Source organism: Panthera pardus, unplaced genomic scaffold (genome assembly GCF_024362965.1).
Source record: "Panthera pardus isolate Hobbes unplaced genomic scaffold, ASM2436296v1 HiC_scaffold_17, whole genome shotgun sequence".
NCBI classification, from domain to species: domain Eukaryota; kingdom Metazoa; phylum Chordata; class Mammalia; order Carnivora; family Felidae; genus Panthera; species Panthera pardus.
In genome coordinates this window covers 71,460,911-71,480,184 of record NW_026526732.1, presented here as the reverse complement: position 1 = coordinate 71,480,184, position 19,274 = coordinate 71,460,911, and the positions used below count along the sequence as shown (strand labels likewise).

The window sequence follows — 19,274 nt, the reverse complement described above, 5'->3', positions numbered from 1 at the left end:
CGAGAATCTCTGCTCTAGGCTTCAGTGCACTTGAGCCAACTGAGTGAGTCCCCGTTTTACTCCCTGTGGCCCCTGCTCCACCAACCAGGGGACAGCCTACACCCATGCAGCCCCACCAGCCACGGGTGCTCACAGAACCTTAACCCCAGGACTCCACACCAGAGGCTGCCCCACCAAGGGCCCTGAGTACCATGTCCACTTCCGAGATGCTATCCAGGCTCTCCACCTGCACGTCCACACCCACCGGGATAGCAGGGCCTGCAGAAGAGCAAAGACATCTGGTGAAGGTACATTTCTATCTACCACTGGGTCAGCAACCCCAACCCCCTTCCTGGGGGTAGCCTGACTGGAACAGGGGTGAGGCAGTGGCTCGAATTCTATGAGGGGTTTTTTCTTGCTACTTCCTGACATGTTGGGTGCCTCAGCTTTCTTCCTGAGGGCAGGGACTGTGTCTGCCCTATGTTGCCTTTCCTGGGCCAAAGAGAATGTTTAACCCATGCTTGTTGGATGAACTGATGAACTGGATTACTACTTTCTACATCCCAGGGTTATCTCTGTAGGGTCAAGGGAATAATGCTCTAGTGCCTGAATAGGGACCCTGGTCAATTGTCCTCCTGTGACATCTACAGAGGACAGATAGTGCCTAATGGCCTCTGATTTGGGCTTGGGACACCTGCATGCCCAGGGCTATATTTGTTCGATTATTCAAACTCTACCTACAGAGGACCTAACAGATACCTGGGATCCTGCCCTCTCGAAATCTTCAGTCTGCTGTGAGACAAGATCTCTGTGCAGTCAGATCGCTGCAAAAGACATAACTGTACAAGATTTTTAAACCCTTTCAGGTCGTGTCAGATGAGAAGTAGGAGAATACATAGCACAGGGGCTTGACACTCAATTCCACCTGGCCTGTGGCAAGATTTCCAAAACCATGTTTAGTGGTGGGTTTATCTGTGGCTTCCTGTTCTATGTCTTGGGCTGGATGATGGTTACACTCACTTTGTGACAACTTAGTGGGTTGCCCACTTTAATCTGTGCACTTTGTGTGTGTATGTTATACTTCCATAAAATGTTTCTTAGATTTTAAGATTTTTAAAAAACTTTTTTACATTTGTTTATTTTTGAGAGAGAGAGAGAGAGAGAGAGAGAGAGAGAGAGAGAGAGAGCATGAGTGGGGAAGGGGCAGAGAGAGAAGGAGACACAGAATCTGAAGCAGGCTCCAGGGGCAGAGCCCGATGCGGGGCTCGAACTCACAAACAGTGAGATCACGACCTGAGCCGAAGTCGGATGCTTAACCGACTGAGCCACCCAGGCGCCCCAGATTTTAATATATTTTTAAAATCTAGAATGGAGAAAGCCAAAAATTTGTGTTTATCAAGCATATTAACACATGCTATTATAGTTATGGACAAAAAAAAAAACATCTCTGAGAGTCAGGTGGCAGGTGGACAGAGGGGATGAGGCCAGCCCGGTGGCACCTGGAGCCTGTGAACCCTGGCCAGGGGGTGCAGAATGAGGGCACGCTGACCCACTGTGGTCTGAGCAGGGAGAACCTTAGGGTGGCTGGAGGAGTCTGGGTCTTAGGAAGAGACCTAAGGTCTGGGAGGGACCAGAGGGTCTGGAAGGTCTGGAAGGCACCAAGACTTTGGTCATGGGCTGGGAAAAAGGGTGGGAGACTCTGACATGGAGTAGGAACCAGAAGGCTCAATACTCAGTTCTAGCCCAAACTGGGGGGCCAAGGGTCCTCATGGAGGTAGCCTAGAGCATTGGATGGGCTCACCAACTCCCACAAATGTCCCCCGTACACCTGCTAATACTTGCAATCCCACCATTGAAGATTCGTTTTTTGACCGAGTCTAATAGAATGGAAGAATTTTATTTATTACTAGTGGAATTTAATCGGTATTTCCTATGTTCTGAAACATGAAAGTAAATGAATACAATGCTTTATTTTTTATTTTTACTTTTCCCTCTCGGATAAATTAGGGGGTAAGTTGATCTTTTTATTTTCTCGTATTTTTCAACTGAGAGCTTAGGTCAGGGCCCGTGAGACGTCCCTGCTCTAACAGCTGTGTTCTCTTTTTATTCTAGGCTCCCAGGGTGCTTTGAAGGTGCCAGAGTGCAATGTTCAGTGTGGGGAGGAGGCTCCCTCCTAGGTCTGACTGGTCTGCCTTTCTCCCCCAGGGGGCTTGCAACATGAGGGAGAGTCTGCGGGCAGCCTGGCCAGGGTCCTCTCCTAGTACCCAGACCCTGCTCCCTTTCTTGGGGCTATGTGCCCCCAGCATTGCCATCGGGGAAGTGGGGCTGGTTAATTCCTTCATCCTCTGGACCCTTTGTTGCCAGAGATGTTAAAACAGACCAGAGTCTGAGCTCTTAACCCTGGCACCACTGCCTCTCATGGATGTGTGCTGTACTTGACCGGCTCTCTTTTCCCCCTCTCCCTTTCTCTAAAGTGCCACGGGATCTGCAACATCAGGTCATTCCAAGAGCCAAAGGAAAGAAACAATACAGCCATCGCCCTCTTTGAACCTACTTCCCAGTGGCCCGGTTTTCAGATAATGGGCACGGTGTATGAATAGGAGCTGGTTTTGGCAAAGGACATTTTCAAGATAAAATATATCAGCTTGCTTGGAGCCTGTTACTGTGTCTCTCTGTTCTCAGGGCCTGCCCTGCTCTCCACAGCTGCCCTAAGAGAAATGTGATAATGCCTGTGAGGATGACGTCAGTGCTCCGGAGGCACTGCCCACGTGGGAGTGCAGGTCAAGTTCTCAGGAGACCTGGGTCATTGGAGGTAAACAATCTGTGTGTTCAGGAGGCTCTAAAGCTATATTCCTAGGGACTCATATCTCAAGTTTGAACAGAACCAACAGCTCTGCCCTCCTTGGTCTGAGTGCAATGGAGTTGACCTTTGCCTTTGACGTGCACTAGTAGGGCTAATGTTTCCAGGCTCTCCTGAACTGTCTATTTTGTGACCCTTCCTAACATGATTTTGGGAGAATTCTTCCAAATTACTGGATTTTCTCCTCCTTTCGTGAACAATTTTATGTTTTGAGTAAGCCTGGGTCCCATAAAGAGACAGAAAAGCCTAGTTAAACTTAGTAGGCATTCATGCTTTGGCCTCTTCACACTGCTATGGATTTTGCTGCTTTAAGAGAGGGATCTGGTAAGCTAAATAGAAGTCACCAGTGGGATTTCATGCAGTATAGCCAATGAGGTGACAAATGCAAGGCAGTATAAGGGAGATACCTGTGTAGTCAAGCATTTTCTCGGTTCTCAGCCTTCCTATCATTTCTCCTCACATGGTCCTAAAAAGCACACTTAGGAATTTATCCATTTTTGAAATTAAAATATATGTCATTTCTTCCCCACTGGCTCCAAGAATAAATATGAGACAGAATTTTCAGACAAACTAAAACAGAGAATTTGCCAACATGTGTCCTGTCCTAAATGAAGAGGTTTTTCAAGCTGAAGGAATTTGATCCCAGAAGGAAAGCTGGGGATGCAAAAATGAATAAAGAACAACAAAAATGGTAAACATATGCACAATTCTAAGTAAACACTGACTATGTAAGACAATATTTTATTTTGAATTTTATTTAAAAAATTCTTAATGTTTATTTATTTTTGAGACAATACTTTATTTTATTTTGAATTTTATTTAAAAAATTTTTAATGTTTATTTATTTTTGAGAGAGAGACAGACAGACAGAGCATGAACGAGGGAGGGACAGAGAGAGAGGGAGACATAGAATTCGAAGCAGACTCCAGGCTCTGAGCTGTCATCACAGAGCCCAAGGCAGGGCCTGAACTAGTAAACCTTGAGATCATGACCTGAGCCGAAATTGAATGCTTAACCAACTGAGCCACCCAGGTGCCCCATAAGACAATATTAATAACGTATTGTGGAAATGAAAAAGCTAAACAGAAATGCAAACAAAAATAACATTTAAGTGAGAAAGGGAATAAATGGAGTAAAAGTGATGAGGTCTTTGCATTGTCTGGGAGAACAGTAAAAGTAGCTAATTAACATACTAGTATGATAAGCCAAGAGTTCCTGTTGTTTTCTGGGAAGCCACTGACAAACAGTAAGAGTACGCATGTTCAAAACTAAAATAGGAAAGCCAAAATAGGAATAACCAAAAGTAATCAATCCACAAAAAAACAGAGAGAAAAAAGAAAGAACATAGAATTGGTTGGACAATAAAAAAGACATAGTAGGATGATAGTTTTAAAGCCAACGTATAAATTATTCATAAATAAAAATGGACTAAATGCTCCATTGAACAAACAAACATTGTCCAACTTTAGAATTCAGAAATGCTAAAGTTTGTCAGATGGGATCAAGAAACAAAACCCAACTTTATGCTATTTAAAGAGACACACTGAAAATATAAGATACAGAAAAGTAGAACATGAAATGCAAAAGATAAAACATTCAAATGCTAACCAAAAGAAAATGAGTGTAGCTATATTATATCAATAAAGTAGACAAAGAGATAAATAAAGAGGCGCATTTAGTAATGATAAATGACTCAATTCACCAACAAAATATACATATAAATTTGTGTGCATTTACTGATATAACATCAGAATGCAAAAACAAAAGTAGACATAATTGAAGGAGAAACAGAAAAATTTACATTTATAGTGGGAGATTTTAATACATCTCTCTCAGAATTTATAAAACAGGTAGACCAAAAACATCCCAGTAAGAGCACATAAGATGAAAACATTTAGCAAACTTGGCATAATGGACATATATAGGACAATGAATGCAAAAACTATATAATAAACATTAATTTGAAGCACTCAGTGAACACTTACAAAAATTTACTATATACAGTGCCAAAGAGCAATTCTGACAACTTTTAAAGGGTTAGAATTTATATAAACTATGAACTCAATGAACGCTAGAAATTAATAACAAAAATATAGCTAGAAGATCTCCATACATTTGAAAATTAAGCAATATACTTCTGGAAAAACTGATGGGTCAGTGCAGACATCATAATGAAAATTTTAACAAAATGATTAAAAGGACTACACATCAAAACTCATGGAATGCAAGCTAAGTGTTTTTTACAGGAAAATGTATAACTTTAACTATCATCTCAGAAAAGAAGAAATGCTTAAATTCAATGAGCTAAGCATCCATCTTTATTTATTTATTTTTTTTAAGCATCCATCTTTAAAACTTAGGAAAAGAAAAGCAATTTAAGTAGATAAAAGGAAATAATAAAAGTAAAAACAGGAAGTATTGAAATAGAAAACAAACACACAATTGAAAGGATACTGTTAAAAGCCAAATATTGATTCTTTGAAAGGACTGGTAAAACTGATAAAATTCTAAAAAGATTGGTCTTGCAAAAAGGAAAGCAAAAATAGCCACTATCAGGAACGAAAAAGGCATCATTGTATATGCTACAAACATGAAAAAAATTAAAGAAGTTATTCTGAGCAACTTTTTGCCAATAACTTTTAAAATTTAGATGAGGGACTCCTAGGAGGCTCAGTCAGTTAAGTGTCCGACTCTTGATTCTTGATTTTAGCTCAGGTCATGATCTCATGGTCATGAGATTGAGCCCTGCATTGCATCAAGCTCCAAGCTGGACAAGGAGCCTGCTTAAGATTCTCTCTCCCCATCTCCCTCTGCCCTTCCTCCTTCCAAAAACAGACAGACAGGTAAGTAACTAACATTAAATAAATAAATAAATAAATAAATAAATAAATAAATAAATAAATAAAATTTAGATGAAATTATCTAATCCCCAAGAATATACAATATACCGACCAACACTGATAAAAAGAGAAATACAAAAACCTGAAAAGTCCTTTAACTATTTTAAAAACGGAGTCTTTAAATTTTCCCACAAAGAAAATGATAGGTCCAGATGCCTTCACCAACAAATTCTAGCAAAGTTTTAGGAGGAAAGAGCACCAATCTTACATAAACTCTTCCAGAAAATATAAAAAGAATATTTAGAAAATCAAAATCCATGTGAAAAGATGTCAAGTTATTTTATGAAGTCAGAACAAGGACTGCACTAGATAGCAAAATTACCAGTCAGTGTCACTCGTGAACATAGAATCAAAGCTCCTAAACAATATAGTAACAGATCACACCCAGCTATATATTAAAAAAAAAAAAAGAAAAGAAAAGATAAATCACTTCTACATCAGGTTTATTCCAGGAATACAAGGTTGTTTTCACACTGGAAAATCAATCAAAGTCTTCCAACGTTGAATACTAGCAAGCTAAATAATTCACACTAACATTTCTACTGAAAACTAAAAAGCTGGACCAAATATAAAAATTTATTTCTGAAGACTTTGATACTAACAAAATAAACCTAGATGAGGATGTGAGAGGGAACCAGAGTCCCAAGGAGGGATGTTCAATGTTTGGATCCACTTCTCCTGGGGGCATCTGCTAGCTGAGGAAGGCAACTGAGAAGCTGAAGGATGCTTTTGATGGTTTCAGGAAGCTTTGGGGCCGGGATTAGAATCCAGGGCCCACCAAGCAGGCTGCTCCACCTTAGGATCCCCAAAAGTATACCTTAGCAGTGAAGGTAGATAGGCCCTTGCGGGATATGTAGCTCAGCTTCAAATCACATCAGTCCCTACTCTGTCAGTAGGTTGAAGTTATCTGGAGTGGTAGTGGCCTCAGGCAGCACAGAGTATTCGTGCTGCCAGGCACCTGGTATAAATAAACAGAAATCCGCTCTGGAGGAAGATAACACCATCCCAGGTGTTATCTTCAATTATATCTATTAAAAATATCATAAATATAATATATAGTTCATAATAAAAATAACCAGGCACACAATAAGACATACACAATAACCAGCAGAAAAAAATAGAGAATAGGAACAAGGGGATTTAGATATTGAAATCACATCAACTTTAAAATATCTTAGTGTGGGGGCACCTGGGTGGCTCAGTTGTTTAAACATCCAACTTTGGCCTAGGTCATGACCTTGCCATTCCTGAGTTCAAGCCCTGCATCAGGCTCTATGCTGACAGCTCAGAGCCCGGAGTCTGCTTCAGATTCTGTGTCTCCCTCTCTCTCCCCGTCCCTCCCCCACTCTCTCTCTCTCTCTCTCTCACTCTCTCTCCCTCTCTCTCTCTCTCTTAAAAATAAATAAACTCTAAAAAAAATACAATTAAAAAATATCTTAGTATACTAAGTGAAATAGATTAAAAAATTAAGATTTGGAAATTCTTCTTAAAACTGTAAACTATAAAAATAGAATCAATCAATATAATCCTTCATATTAACAGAAAAAGCCTTTGCCAAAGTCAGTGCCCATTTATGATTTTTTTAAACATAGGAATAGAAGAGAACTTCCTGAATCTGAAAAGAGATAACTACCAAAAAATAGCTACAATAAATATCATATTTAATGGTAAAGTGTTGTAAGTTTTCCTTTAATATTGAGAATGGGATGAGAATATAAATGCCACTTCTATTCAATATTGTATGGAAAGGACTAGACAGCACAATAAGGCAAGAAATGAGAAAAAGTTATGAGGACTGGAAAAAAAAGAAACAAAAGTGCCATTATTTGTATAAGATTAGACATATAATTTTTTAAATTAGCAGATAAGTTATTAGAATTAATAAGAGACTTTAATAAGGATGTTGAATACAGAGTCAATATACAAAAGTCAAAGTTAGAAAAGGAAATTTGCAAAAGTGCCTTTAACAATTGCATCAAAAATACCTAGGAATAAGTACCTAGAGAAAAATCTAGCAAAATATCTGAATGTCCTCTATGAAGTAAACAATGAGATATAATAGAGAGAAATTAAAAGACATAAGTACATGGAAAAATAGATCATGGTCCTGGGTTGGAAGTTTCAATATTGTAAAAATATTAATTATCCCATATTGATCTACAGACTCAATGCAATTCTAATCTAGATCTCATTAGATTTTCCTATGGAACTTGACAAAATGCTTATCAGGAAATTCAAAGCAGCCTTTCTTGAAGAAAAACAGGGTGGGAGGATGTGCTTCAGCAGGTATCCTGATTTATTACAGAACCACAGTAAAGAGGAAGTAAAGAATTGGCATAAAAATGAACCAGTTGACAAAATGGAACAGAATGGAGAGTCCAGAAGTAGAAATACACATTTGAGGACATTGACTTATTATTTTTGTTTTTGAGAGAGAGAGAAAGAGAGCGCAAGTGGGGGAGAGAGGCAGAGGGAGAGAGAGAGAATCTCAAGCAGGCTCCACACTCAGTGCAGAGTCTGAAACAGGGCTCAGTCTCATGACCGTGAGATCATGATCTGAGCCGAAATCAAGAATTGCATGCTCAACTGACTGAGCCACGCAGGCGCCTGAGAACATTAATTTATTATAAAGATATCACTGCAGGTGATTGGAGAAGGAATATATCTTTAATAACCAATGCGGGGACAATTGGAAATACATATGCAAATCATGCAATATGCAAAATAACTCCAAGTGGATTATAGATCCAGATGTGAAAAGCAAAACAACAAAGCTCCAGAAGGTAATCAAGGGAATATATTCTTATCTCAGGATAGCAATATACTTATCGAGACACAAAAACACTAACCATAAGAAAAGATCAATAGATTTACACTGAAATTAAGATTATCTGGCAAAACGAATATTTGGCATTAGAAGTCAGGATAATGGTTGCCCATGGTGGAAGGATAATTATAGGGAGAGGAGACTTCTGGAAATACTGTTTCTTGATCTAGATGCTCATTACAAGAAAATGTTCACTTTTAGATAATTCGCTAAGCTGTACGCTTATGATCTGTGTACTTTTCTGTATATATGTTACAATCCAATAAAAAATTTTTCACTGAAGAAATCAAGAACTCCTGTTTATCAAAAACCACCACTGGCAAAAAGCTCGCATGCAGAATATATAAATAATTCTTAAGAGTCCCATTAAGAAAAAGTCAGACAACCCAATACAAAAACAGCCGAGACTTCAAACAAACATTTCAAAAAAGAGGAAATAAATCACAGACACACAAAATAGACATAACTCCATTTGAAACACAATGAGGTATTACTACTCAAACTAGTCAAATTGATCAGAGTCTCAACTTAAACCCCACCTTTCTTCTAGAAGGATTTCCCCAACCCCCTAATTGAGGTTGCCGGACCCCACCGTGTCCTGTTCTTTTCCTACCAGAACACTCATCCACCCCCCATCAACCACTGGGGAGGAGGGTTGTCTTTCTGCTTTGTCAGCCTCCAAACTCTGCACCCTCACCCCCACACATTAGAGTAGGGTGGGGCAGTGATCATATTAATAGATAACAAGACCTGAAGTCAATGGCATGAGGTTCCTCTGAAAGTGTAGAAGGAAGAAGAGGAAGGGAGGATGTTGCAGGTTCTGTGGTCCCACAGGTGGAGAAGAGAGGGGTCATTTGCCAGCCTGGATTAAGGAGGCAGGTCCCTGAGTCCCCCCACTCCTATCTTCCCCAACCAGTTTGTCAGTGGGTGGAGGAGCCTCTGCTATAGGAATGAATGATCAAAATCAGAAAGTGGAAGACAAGCCCGAGAAAGCCACCTTGCCCTCATGGGGGCCAGAAGAGAGAACAGGCTCTGGAGAGGATCAAGGCCCATTTCTCTGTTCCTCTGGTGCCCCACCTGGCCTTGCATTCCCTCCTCAGCCCTCCCTCGGTACCCTTCATGCCACCTTCCAGCTGCCCCTGACTGCTTTGTCATGTCTGTGATTTGTCACTCTCCACCAGTGCCCTCATGTGGAGATCATCTGTGCAAGGCAGGCAGGGGTAGTTATCCTGAGCTCATGGAGCTCCTAGGGACAGGTGCAAGCCTTCTGCGAACCTTCTGAAATTACATAAAAAGTAAGCATGCGTGTGTGTGTGTGTGTGCATGCACGCCCATGTAACAGAGATTATCATTATTCAGGGAAACATACAGATTTTCAAAGGACTCTGTGATTCAAAAGAGTCAAAAAATAAACCTACTGTGGTAGCCAGGAGTTGGATTTTCGTCCCATCATCCACCAGCAGTGTGACCTTGGGCATACATAATTTCTCCGTGCCTCGGTTTCCTTATCTGTAAATAGGTGTAATTATATACCAGCTTCATACGGTTGTCATGAGGATTGAATGTGTTAATCCATGGAAAGCCCATGTAAGGGTTTGGCATATAAGATGTTCTATAATTAGTTATATGATCATTGCCATTATTATTGTGGCCTATCTCACTTACCCAAAGGGTAGAGCCTGAAACTTACTCATTGTATTTCCCTCAGCACTCACAGAACAGAGAGCCTGGCCTGAGGAGGGCTTAATACACGTTGGGGGAAGGAATGACTGCCAACCTCTTAGCCCTGGTTTCTAGTCACTGAGGGGCCACACTGTAGACCCAATTCTGCAAGGAAATCGCAGGTACCCATGGTGTTCTGCCTGCCACACCAGTGTCACTGCCCACTGACCCTGGATTCCAAACGGCCAAACTCGGGTCCTGGACTATCACCCAGCCCTAGCCATAGGTGAAGCGTGGCTTCACTCACCTTCAGCAATGTGAGCAGAAATAAACTGCTCCAGACTGTGCCACAGGACAAAATGGGGAAACCCAACAACAGAAAAATCTCTGTGGGCCACACTTGAAGAAGGGCTGGCAGTTATTAGCAACGCATGCTCCCAGGTACTAAGGGGTTAAAACTTGCCCCATTAAAGGGAGGGAAAAAACACATCAAGGGTTTGTCCAAAGAAATACTGTGGTCATTGAATTAATCCGGCTCATGTGGCAGTCTTTTTTAAATTAATTAATTTTTTAATTCCAGTGTAGTTAACATACAGTGTAATATTAGTTTCAGGTGTACAATATAGTGATTCCACATTTCCATACATGACTCAGTGCTCATCATGATACGTGTACTCTTAATCCCCTTCACCTATTTCACCCATCCCCCACTCACCTCCCCTCTGGTAACCATCTCTTTGTTCTCTATAGTTAAGAGTCTGGGGTTTTTTTGTCTCTTTTTTCCATTTGTTTTTTTAATTCCATATCTGAGTAAAAGCATATGGCATTTGTCTTTCTCTGACTGATTTATTTCACTTAGCATTATACTCTCTAGTTCCATCCATGTTGTTGTAATTGGCAAAATTTCGTTCTTTTTTATGGCTGAATAATATTCCACTACATACACATACACACACACACACACACACACACACACACACACACACACACCACTTCTTTATCCATTCCTCTATTGGCGGACACTTGGGCTGCTTCCATAATTTGGTTATTGTAAATAATGCTGCAGTAAACATAGGGGTACATTTATCTTTTTGAATTAGTATTTTCACTTTCTTTGGGTAAACACCTAGTAGTGGAATTACCGGATCACATGGTAGTTCTATTTTTAATTTTTTGAAGAACCTCTATAGTATTTTCCACAGTTTACATTCCCACCAACTGTGCCTAAGAGTTCCTTTTCCTCCATATCCTCAACAACACCTGTTGTTTCTTCTGGTTTTGATTTTAGTCATTCTAACAGGTGTGAGGTAGTATCTCATTGTGGTTTTGATTTGCATTTCCCTGAGGATGAGTGACTTTGAGTATGTTTCCATGTGTCTGCAGGCCACCTGGATGTCTTCTTTGGAGAAATGTCTATGTCTTCTGTCATCTGGCAGTATCTTTTCAAAGATACTGTCTTTTCAAAGTCTTTTCAAAGCCTCTTTTTATAATGAAATCTCAGACTTGTAGTAAAATTAATTGAAACAAACAAACAAGACCTTAATGCTGGTCACTTCAGCATTCTTCTTCTTACTTTAGTATTTTATCTTATTCTTTTTAAACTTTTTTTGTTTATTTATTTTTGCGAGGGAGACAGTGTAAACGGGGGAGGGGGGAGAGAGAGGGGGAGACACAGAATTGGAAGCAGGCTCCAGGCTCTGAGCTGTCAGCACAGAGCCTGACGTGGGGCTCGAACTCACAAACTGTGAGATCATGACCTGAGCCAAAGTCAGATGCTTAACCAACTGAGTCACCCAGGTGCCCAGTTACTTTGGTATTTTAGGTGTCACAGTTTTTCAGAGATCAATCAGCATTGCAGCTGACTCTCAATAAGACCTTCTAGTGTGCAGTGTTTCCTGGTTCACCACACCTTCCCTGACTGACTGGTTTATTCATTCCAACCCACACTGTCCGTGTCTCCCAGACCACACAGCTGGGAATGTGGAGATCAAGAAGGCACGGTTCCTTCCTCCAGGAGACTAAAATCCACTAAGAGGGACAATGAGCTCTGTGATAATAGGAGCAAAGCTCAATTAATTCTAACCAAAGGCACTGTAGAAAATTTCACAAAAGAGACAGCTTTTGATTAATTCTGAGGCACTGGAGAGAGTGTCACCATAGGGACAGCATTTGGGCTGGGCTTTGAGGCACTGGTTACTTCTAACAGGTAGCGAAGGGAAGAAGGACGTTTCAGGTTGCGTGTACAGTGTCAGGAGGTACAGGGGAGCAAGGTGGATAATTAACTCACACTTCTCAAATGTGGGGAAAAAAAGGCAGCTTTTTGACCTTTCTCGCAAAAAAGATCATGCGTCAAAGTGTGAAAATTTTTCAATTACCAACTAACAGCAGCTCAATCTAGTCCTGTTTCTAATTTCTTCTCACCTTAGTTGACCTTGCATCATGGAGGAGAAAAGGGCCCTTGCGTCCATGCTGGCTGGCCTCTGCCATGAAGTGCTTGGCCCAATCAACCCCTGGACTGGTGTTTGCCGAGATGCAACAGACTCCATGGTTCTTTTGGTAAATCCGTGGTCCTGCCTTTGGCCTCCAGTAGCAAAACTCTCCCACCTGGTGACCTCTGTGTCCAGATCTAAAGTCTGTGCTGGTCCTATAATAAACCCCGTATCCCCCTTGTCTTACAGAGGCTCCGTGTCCTTGTCTCAGGCTGCCAGTCTCTTGGGTGACTGTGGTAGAAAGCTGACCAGTGTGTTACACACCATGGTCACACTCACTGACAGCAAAGGAGGGTTCTCTTATGCCCAGTGGCTGCCAACACTTGTCATGATCCAACTTTCTAAGGTTTGCCAATCTGATGGGTATAAAATTCTTTCTCAGTGTTGTTTTAATTTCTATTTCTCCAATCACCAATATGTTTGAGCACCTTTAAACACTTGTAGCTTCAGAATTTCATCTTCTATGAATTGCTTGTCATCTGTTTTTCTACTGGATTTTATTTCTTCTCATCTGTTGTCAGATCTCGGTTTGCTAAGAATTCTTAGCATCAACAGGTGTTCTTCTTTATCAAGAGCTTTTCTGTATCTATTTAGATAATCCCGTGATTGCCAAAATTACAAAATGACATTTGTACATACGATTTGTGATAGTGAAATTCTGGAAACAACTCACATATTTTTCAATAAGACATTGATCAAATGAAGTATGGTAGATCCATACCATGGAATAATAAGTAACCATTAAAAAGATGAAGAAGTTCTTTGTGAACTAATAGGGAGAGATTCCCAAAATATATTGTTGAGTCAGAAAGAAAAATCAAGTGCAGAAGAGTATGTATAGCAACTAACAATTGTCCAAAAGATGGGGTGGGGAGAGACCATGTGCATATTTACTTGCATATGCATAAAAGAATTTGGAAGGACACGCAAAACGTTTTCATAGACATCTGGAGCAACAGAAGGTTGACTCCCTGGCTATGTGTGACCCAATCACATCTGAGGGAGGATTGCATCTGGAACCAGGAATACCCCTGTGAATAGCATAGAATAGCACCTCATTATTGAAGTGGGGTGGGGGTAGGGAGCACTTTGCGATGACACCATATCAGGAGCTATCGAAGGACATGGGATATTGATCTTGCAAAATTTAAAAACATTGGACAGTCTTCAATGACTTGAAGGGTTTTCACATGGAAGAGATATTTTCTGAATGGCAGCATTATTGTGTCAGGCAAGGTCCTATGTATAGAAGCCTCGGAAAGACAGACTGGCACTTAAAATGATTTAAAAAAAAAAACTAAAACAAAAAAACACCTCTCTAATGGTCATACTGTTCCAAGAGGAACATGGTCACTTCATACACTGTATGATTCCCTCTATATGAAGCTCAAGAATGAGCAAAACTAATTCATGGAGATAGAAGGCAGCATAATGGTTACCCTCGGGAGACACCAGCTGGGAGGAGATATGAGGCAGACTTCTGAGAAGCTGCATAGTGTTTTCAAGGATAATTGTTTACACATGTAAAGATTCACCATATATATATTTGTGATAGGCCCCCCAGAGTTGCTTATATCCTAATCCTCAGAACTTGTGAATGTTAGGCACCATGGCAAAGGGGAATTTAGGTTCCAGATAGAATTAAGGTTGCTATTCACCTGCCCTTAAAATAGGGAGAGCAGCCTTAATTATCCAGATGGGCCCAATGTAGTCACAAGGATCCTTAAATGTAGAAGAAAGAGAAGAGGTCAGAGTGATGCAACGTTTGAAGAACTTACCCAGCTGTTGCTGGCTTTAAAGACAGAAGAAAAAAGCCAGGAGCCAAGGAATCTGGGCAGCCAAGTCAGAAAGGGCAAGAAAACAGATTCTTTCTGAAACCTCCAGGAAGGAGCACAGCCCTGCTGACACCTTAATTTTAGCCAAGTGTGACCCATTTAGGACTTCTGAACAACAGAACTGTAAGATAATAAATCTGTGTGGTTTAAAAAATTTTTTTTAATTTTTTTAATGTTTATTTATTTTTGAGAGACAGAGACAGAGTGCAGGCAGGGAGGGACAGAGAGAGAGAGGGAGACAGAATCCAAAGCAGGCTCTTAGCTCTGAGCTGTCAGCACAGAGCCAGACGTGGGGCTCTAACCCACGAACCGTGAGATCGTGACCTGAGCCAAAGTTGGATGCTCAACCGACTAAGCCACCCAGGTGCCCCTAAAAATTTTTTTAATGTTTACTTTTAAGAGAGACAGAGACAGAACACGAGTGGGGGGAGGGGCAGAGAGAGAGGGAGACACAGAATCTGAAACAGGCTCCAGGCTCTAAGCTGTCAGCGCAAAGCCTGATACGGGGCTCGAACTCACTAACGGCAAAACCATGACCTGAGCCGAAGTCAGATACTTAACTGGCTGAGCCTCCCAGGTGTCCGAATCTGTGTTGTTTTAAGTCTCTAAATTTGTGGTAATTTGCTAAAGAACCTACAGAACACTACCACGATGCTTACCTCAAGAAAATATTTTTGTAGAGACCAAGAGAGTGTCCTAGTGGACGGGGGAGAATCTGGAATAGGCACAGCTGCCCCTGTGTAAACGATGAAGAACGTGTTCGTGGAACACCTCAGTAAGTACAGGGTTCCCCTTCCACCGCTGACTCACCAAGGAAACAGCCTTGATCGCCTATTCTTTGTGAAAACAAGTTTGCCTGTGAGCAGCCTTGCCCTTTGCTGCAGGTCCTGTGCTTAACAATTTTGGGAAACCTCTCAGATATTCATCACTAAGAAAGGTTCAAAAGGCCTATGCAGGTGCTGAGTTGGCAGAGACCCCACGGAAGGAAGTGGCTACTGTGGACTGAATGTTTGTGTCCCCTCATGTCCCCAAATTCACATGTTGAAGCCTAGTTCCCCATGTGATGGTGTTAGGAGGTCGGGGCCTTCGGTAGGTGAGTAGTACATGAGGGTAGAATCTCCTCAAATAGGACCAGTGCCCTTGTAAGAAGAGACCAGAGAGCTTGCTTCTCTTTCCCTCAACCTCGTGAGGACACAGTGAAAAGGCCACACCTGGAAACCAGGAAGAGGACGCTCATCAGGAACCACATCGGACGGCACCCTGATCTCAGACTTCCAGTCTCCAGAACTGTCAGAAACAAATTTCTGTTCTTTAAGCCATCTGTGGTATTTTGTTAAAACAGGATTTTTGGTGTTAGGACTTTAGGATCTAGGCTGGACTCGATCAGGGCCTCTTCCTTCATGAGCCACATCAGCCTCACCGGGCACTTGTTAGCAATACAATTCTCAAGTGTTACCACAGGCGTTCTGAGCCAGAGGCTCTGTAGTGGGGGCTGGGAGGCTGGGTCTCCATAAGCCCTGCGGTGATGCGGATCCATTCTCAAGTTTGAGGACCGCTGCACGACTGACCTTTAAGGAGACTTCCAGAAGTGAGATTTTACAATTTCCCATGCCCTGGTGGCCACTTTCCTCTTGTCAAACTCTTCTGCTACCCCATCTCCACTAGCTGTCTCCACCTCCTGCTTGTCTCCCCCGCCTTTGCCTTCGGATGCTTGCTACCACCCCACGCCCCACCCCTTGTTGAAACCCCTCCCTCTGCGGTGTCTGAACAAAGCCCCTCCCACAAACAACTCTTCCCTGAAAGACTGACTCTCATCACCCTCCTGGGCCCTATCTCTGACTCAAACTCCAATAGCCTGATTGTTGATAAAGATTGAAAGAGGTCTCCACTGGATATCTAACAATTTCCTAAATTTAACATCCCCAAACAGACTTGTTACCGGGCCCAGCATCCTATCCTTTTGGAGCATGGTGACCTTGTTCGTCACTTGGGCTCGTGTGGGGTCAAGTGAGGGAAGCAGTGAGATTGCCCCAAGCAGGACTGTAGAGAAGGGGCTGTGTCAGGGAGAGACCAGGAAGGGAAGATTAATTTCAGGGGAAGGAGTGAGTAGGAGCACAGTGTGGGTGGCAAGTCAGGGTTTGTGTTCCAGAAGGGAAGGGCCACGAGCACTAAGGAAGGATCAGAGGAGTCTCCTCCAAGGGCAGTAGCTCCCAGGAAAAAGGCTGCAGGAGCCCCACCCCAGAGAGCCAGCTGTGTCCCTCACTTCGCCCCCGCCCCCCCCAACCTCAGATGTAATTGGGAAGCACTAGCCCACCCAGCGTGGCAAAGTGGAGAGGCAGAGCCAGGGAGGTCCAAGGAGCACTCAAAAGGAGGCCTCAGATTCAAATAGAGCCATGACCTTGCTTTAAGCTGGCTCCATGGGTCTCACGATGGCCAGATGAGTAGCAGTTGAGGCCTTGGTGGCCAGACTCCTGCGGCTTGGAAGTCCAGGGTTGAATCCCTGCTAAGGATGAGGCCATAGAGTAAAGCACTTGGAGAGCTCATGGGGGCACTCATAGATCTGGGTGCCCCAAACACAGAGGGCATCTTCTATGGGGGTGGTTCTAAATTATCATCCCAGGTGAAAAGCACCAGAATTACCCTAGAAAGTTCCTTAGGAAGGCATCGCATTAGAGACAATGCAGCTAGAGAAGTAAGTAGGCAGTAACCTTGCAAGGTGACACAGAAATTGTGATATTGTGATATGAAAAGAAATATATATATTTGGTCTTTTTCTCTGGTTCCTAGCTCTTGAGACCCCTGTAATTTCCTGAATGATAGGGGTGAGAAGTGCATCTTTTTTGTTCATCACAAACCTCCACCAAACATTCTGAGTTTATGCTAATGAGGAGACTTTTGGTGGATGCCTACATAGCTTCAGGATGGGGGCTGCTTATCAGGGGAACCAACCTTGTGATTAGAGTGTTGGAAGTTCCAGCCCCACCCTCCAACCTCTGGGGAGAGGCGGGCACTGGAGACTGAGGTAATCACCAATAGCCAATGATTTCATCAATTATGCCTATGGAATGGAACCTCTATAAAACCCTAAACAACAGGGTTTAGTGAGTTTCCAGGATAGCAAACACATCCACATGCAGGGAAGATGGCATACCCCAACTCCATGCGACAGAGGCCCCCGTGCTCAGGACTCTAGTTCTTATACTGCCTACCTCTTCATCTGGCTGATCGTCTGTGTCTTTTATAATCTACTTTATAATGAACCAGCAATAGTAAAGTATTCCCCTGAGCTCTATGAGCCATTGTAGCAAACTACCAAGCCTACGGAGGGGGTGTGGGAACTCCTGATTTTGTAGCCAAGTCAGACAAGTGCAGGTGACTTGGGGACGACTTGCGTTTGGTGCCTGAAGTGGAGGGGCAGTCTTGTGAGGGAAAGAATGAATCTGTGCAGTTATTTCAAATCAGAAGGTCATATAGTCAAAATAGCCGAGAGATGCCACATGTTAGAGGAGAGGAGTTAAAGTGGGTTCTGGATAGATGGATGAAGCAGGGCAACATGGAGCAGGGGCGTTGGGAACAGATGCTCATAGGCAGAAACAAGCACGGGTGTGCAGGGACAGAAAGCGTTCTAGCAGGGAAGAGTCCTCGTCAGGGGTAGCAGGGAGAAGACTGTGGAGGTCTTGGGACCCAGCAGGGAGAAGCAGGGGCTGCATTTCCTCTTGAAGAATATGGGGAGCCTGCAGTTTCTGAGGGAGCAGCACATGGAAGCGATGTTTCCAGGAGGTGAACCTGGCCGTAAGTGGGGTGGGAACCACGGTGTTGCTGTAAGCAGTACTTCCAAACTTCTCACCTTTGTTGCCCCCTAAAGTGAAAATTCTAGTGGAATTTAAGGTTTTAATTAATTTTAATTTAAATAAAATACTAAGGAAAAAGACTTTGTCAGGGAGGACTGAGTTTTGGAGGGCCACAAACCACAATAACGTCTGAGACTTTTTTCACCTCCCAAGAGCATATTGAGAATGGGTGGTGTAAGGGGATGAGGGAGGGGAAGGAGGGGGCAGATCTGAGTGAGAGTTTAATGGGTGAATTGATTCAAGCTGGTTGACTTGGAGGAGAAGGAGGGCAAACCCAGCCCAGCTCAAAACCTTCCAGCCTGAGTTGCCCAAGAAAAAGCAGACAGAAAATCGGCAGGCTCATGAAGTGAAGCTGGACACATTGGGTTTGCAGTTACCTCAAGGAAACATATGAGCCAATGCTGCATACCTTCTCTGCTGAATTCAGCCCTTTGCTGTGTGGATTTAACACAGGAAGTGTTCTGTTCTAGAAACTGATATGGGGAAGGTGTTTTTGGCCCAGATGGTGTCCCAACCTGCCCCTGGTCAAAGGCTGGGTTCAGTCTTCGGGTCTCTCTGAGTCACTCAGTCTCAACCCACCCAGTGCTGACCTCGAGGTTTGCCCTTCTGGGCCCACTCTCCTCCCTGGTGCCAGGTGCCAGGAGGTGACGTCTATGGACAGCAACAACATTTGCGGGTCAACCTCTAGGCAAGAGCACAACCAGAGACCCATATGCCATATGTGTATCTGAAGGTTATAAATCAAGCAAAGATACTGCAAAATTACAGATAGCCTATCCTACCTCTTTGATAAATGCACCTTCACGACAATCCTGAAGGTTAAGTCCAACTTCAGAACTCTCAGACTCCTCAGAATTCTAGGCTGGCATGT

At 42.7% G+C, this 19,274-nt stretch overlaps 1 protein-coding gene across 3 annotated transcripts in view; it reads right to left on the bottom strand.

Annotated features, from left to right (window-relative positions):
- GABRR2 (gamma-aminobutyric acid type A receptor subunit rho2) overlaps positions 1-19,274 on the bottom strand; it is a 41,771-nt gene that overhangs the window by 10,292 nt on the left and 12,205 nt on the right. Inside the window, exons 2-3 of one of the 3 annotated variants that reach the window (XM_019442838.2) lie at positions 9,985-10,075; positions 160-258 (exon numbers count right to left, since the gene is read on the bottom strand). In XM_019442838.2, the coding sequence (XP_019298383.1) occupies positions 160-258; positions 9,985-10,044 (159 nt within the window). In that variant the 5' untranslated portion in view covers positions 10,045-10,075. Of the gene's footprint in view, positions 1-159; positions 259-9,984; positions 10,076-19,274 lie in introns of those variants that run through there. The other 2 variants (XM_053904657.1, XM_019442837.2) reach the window with 2 other exon arrangements.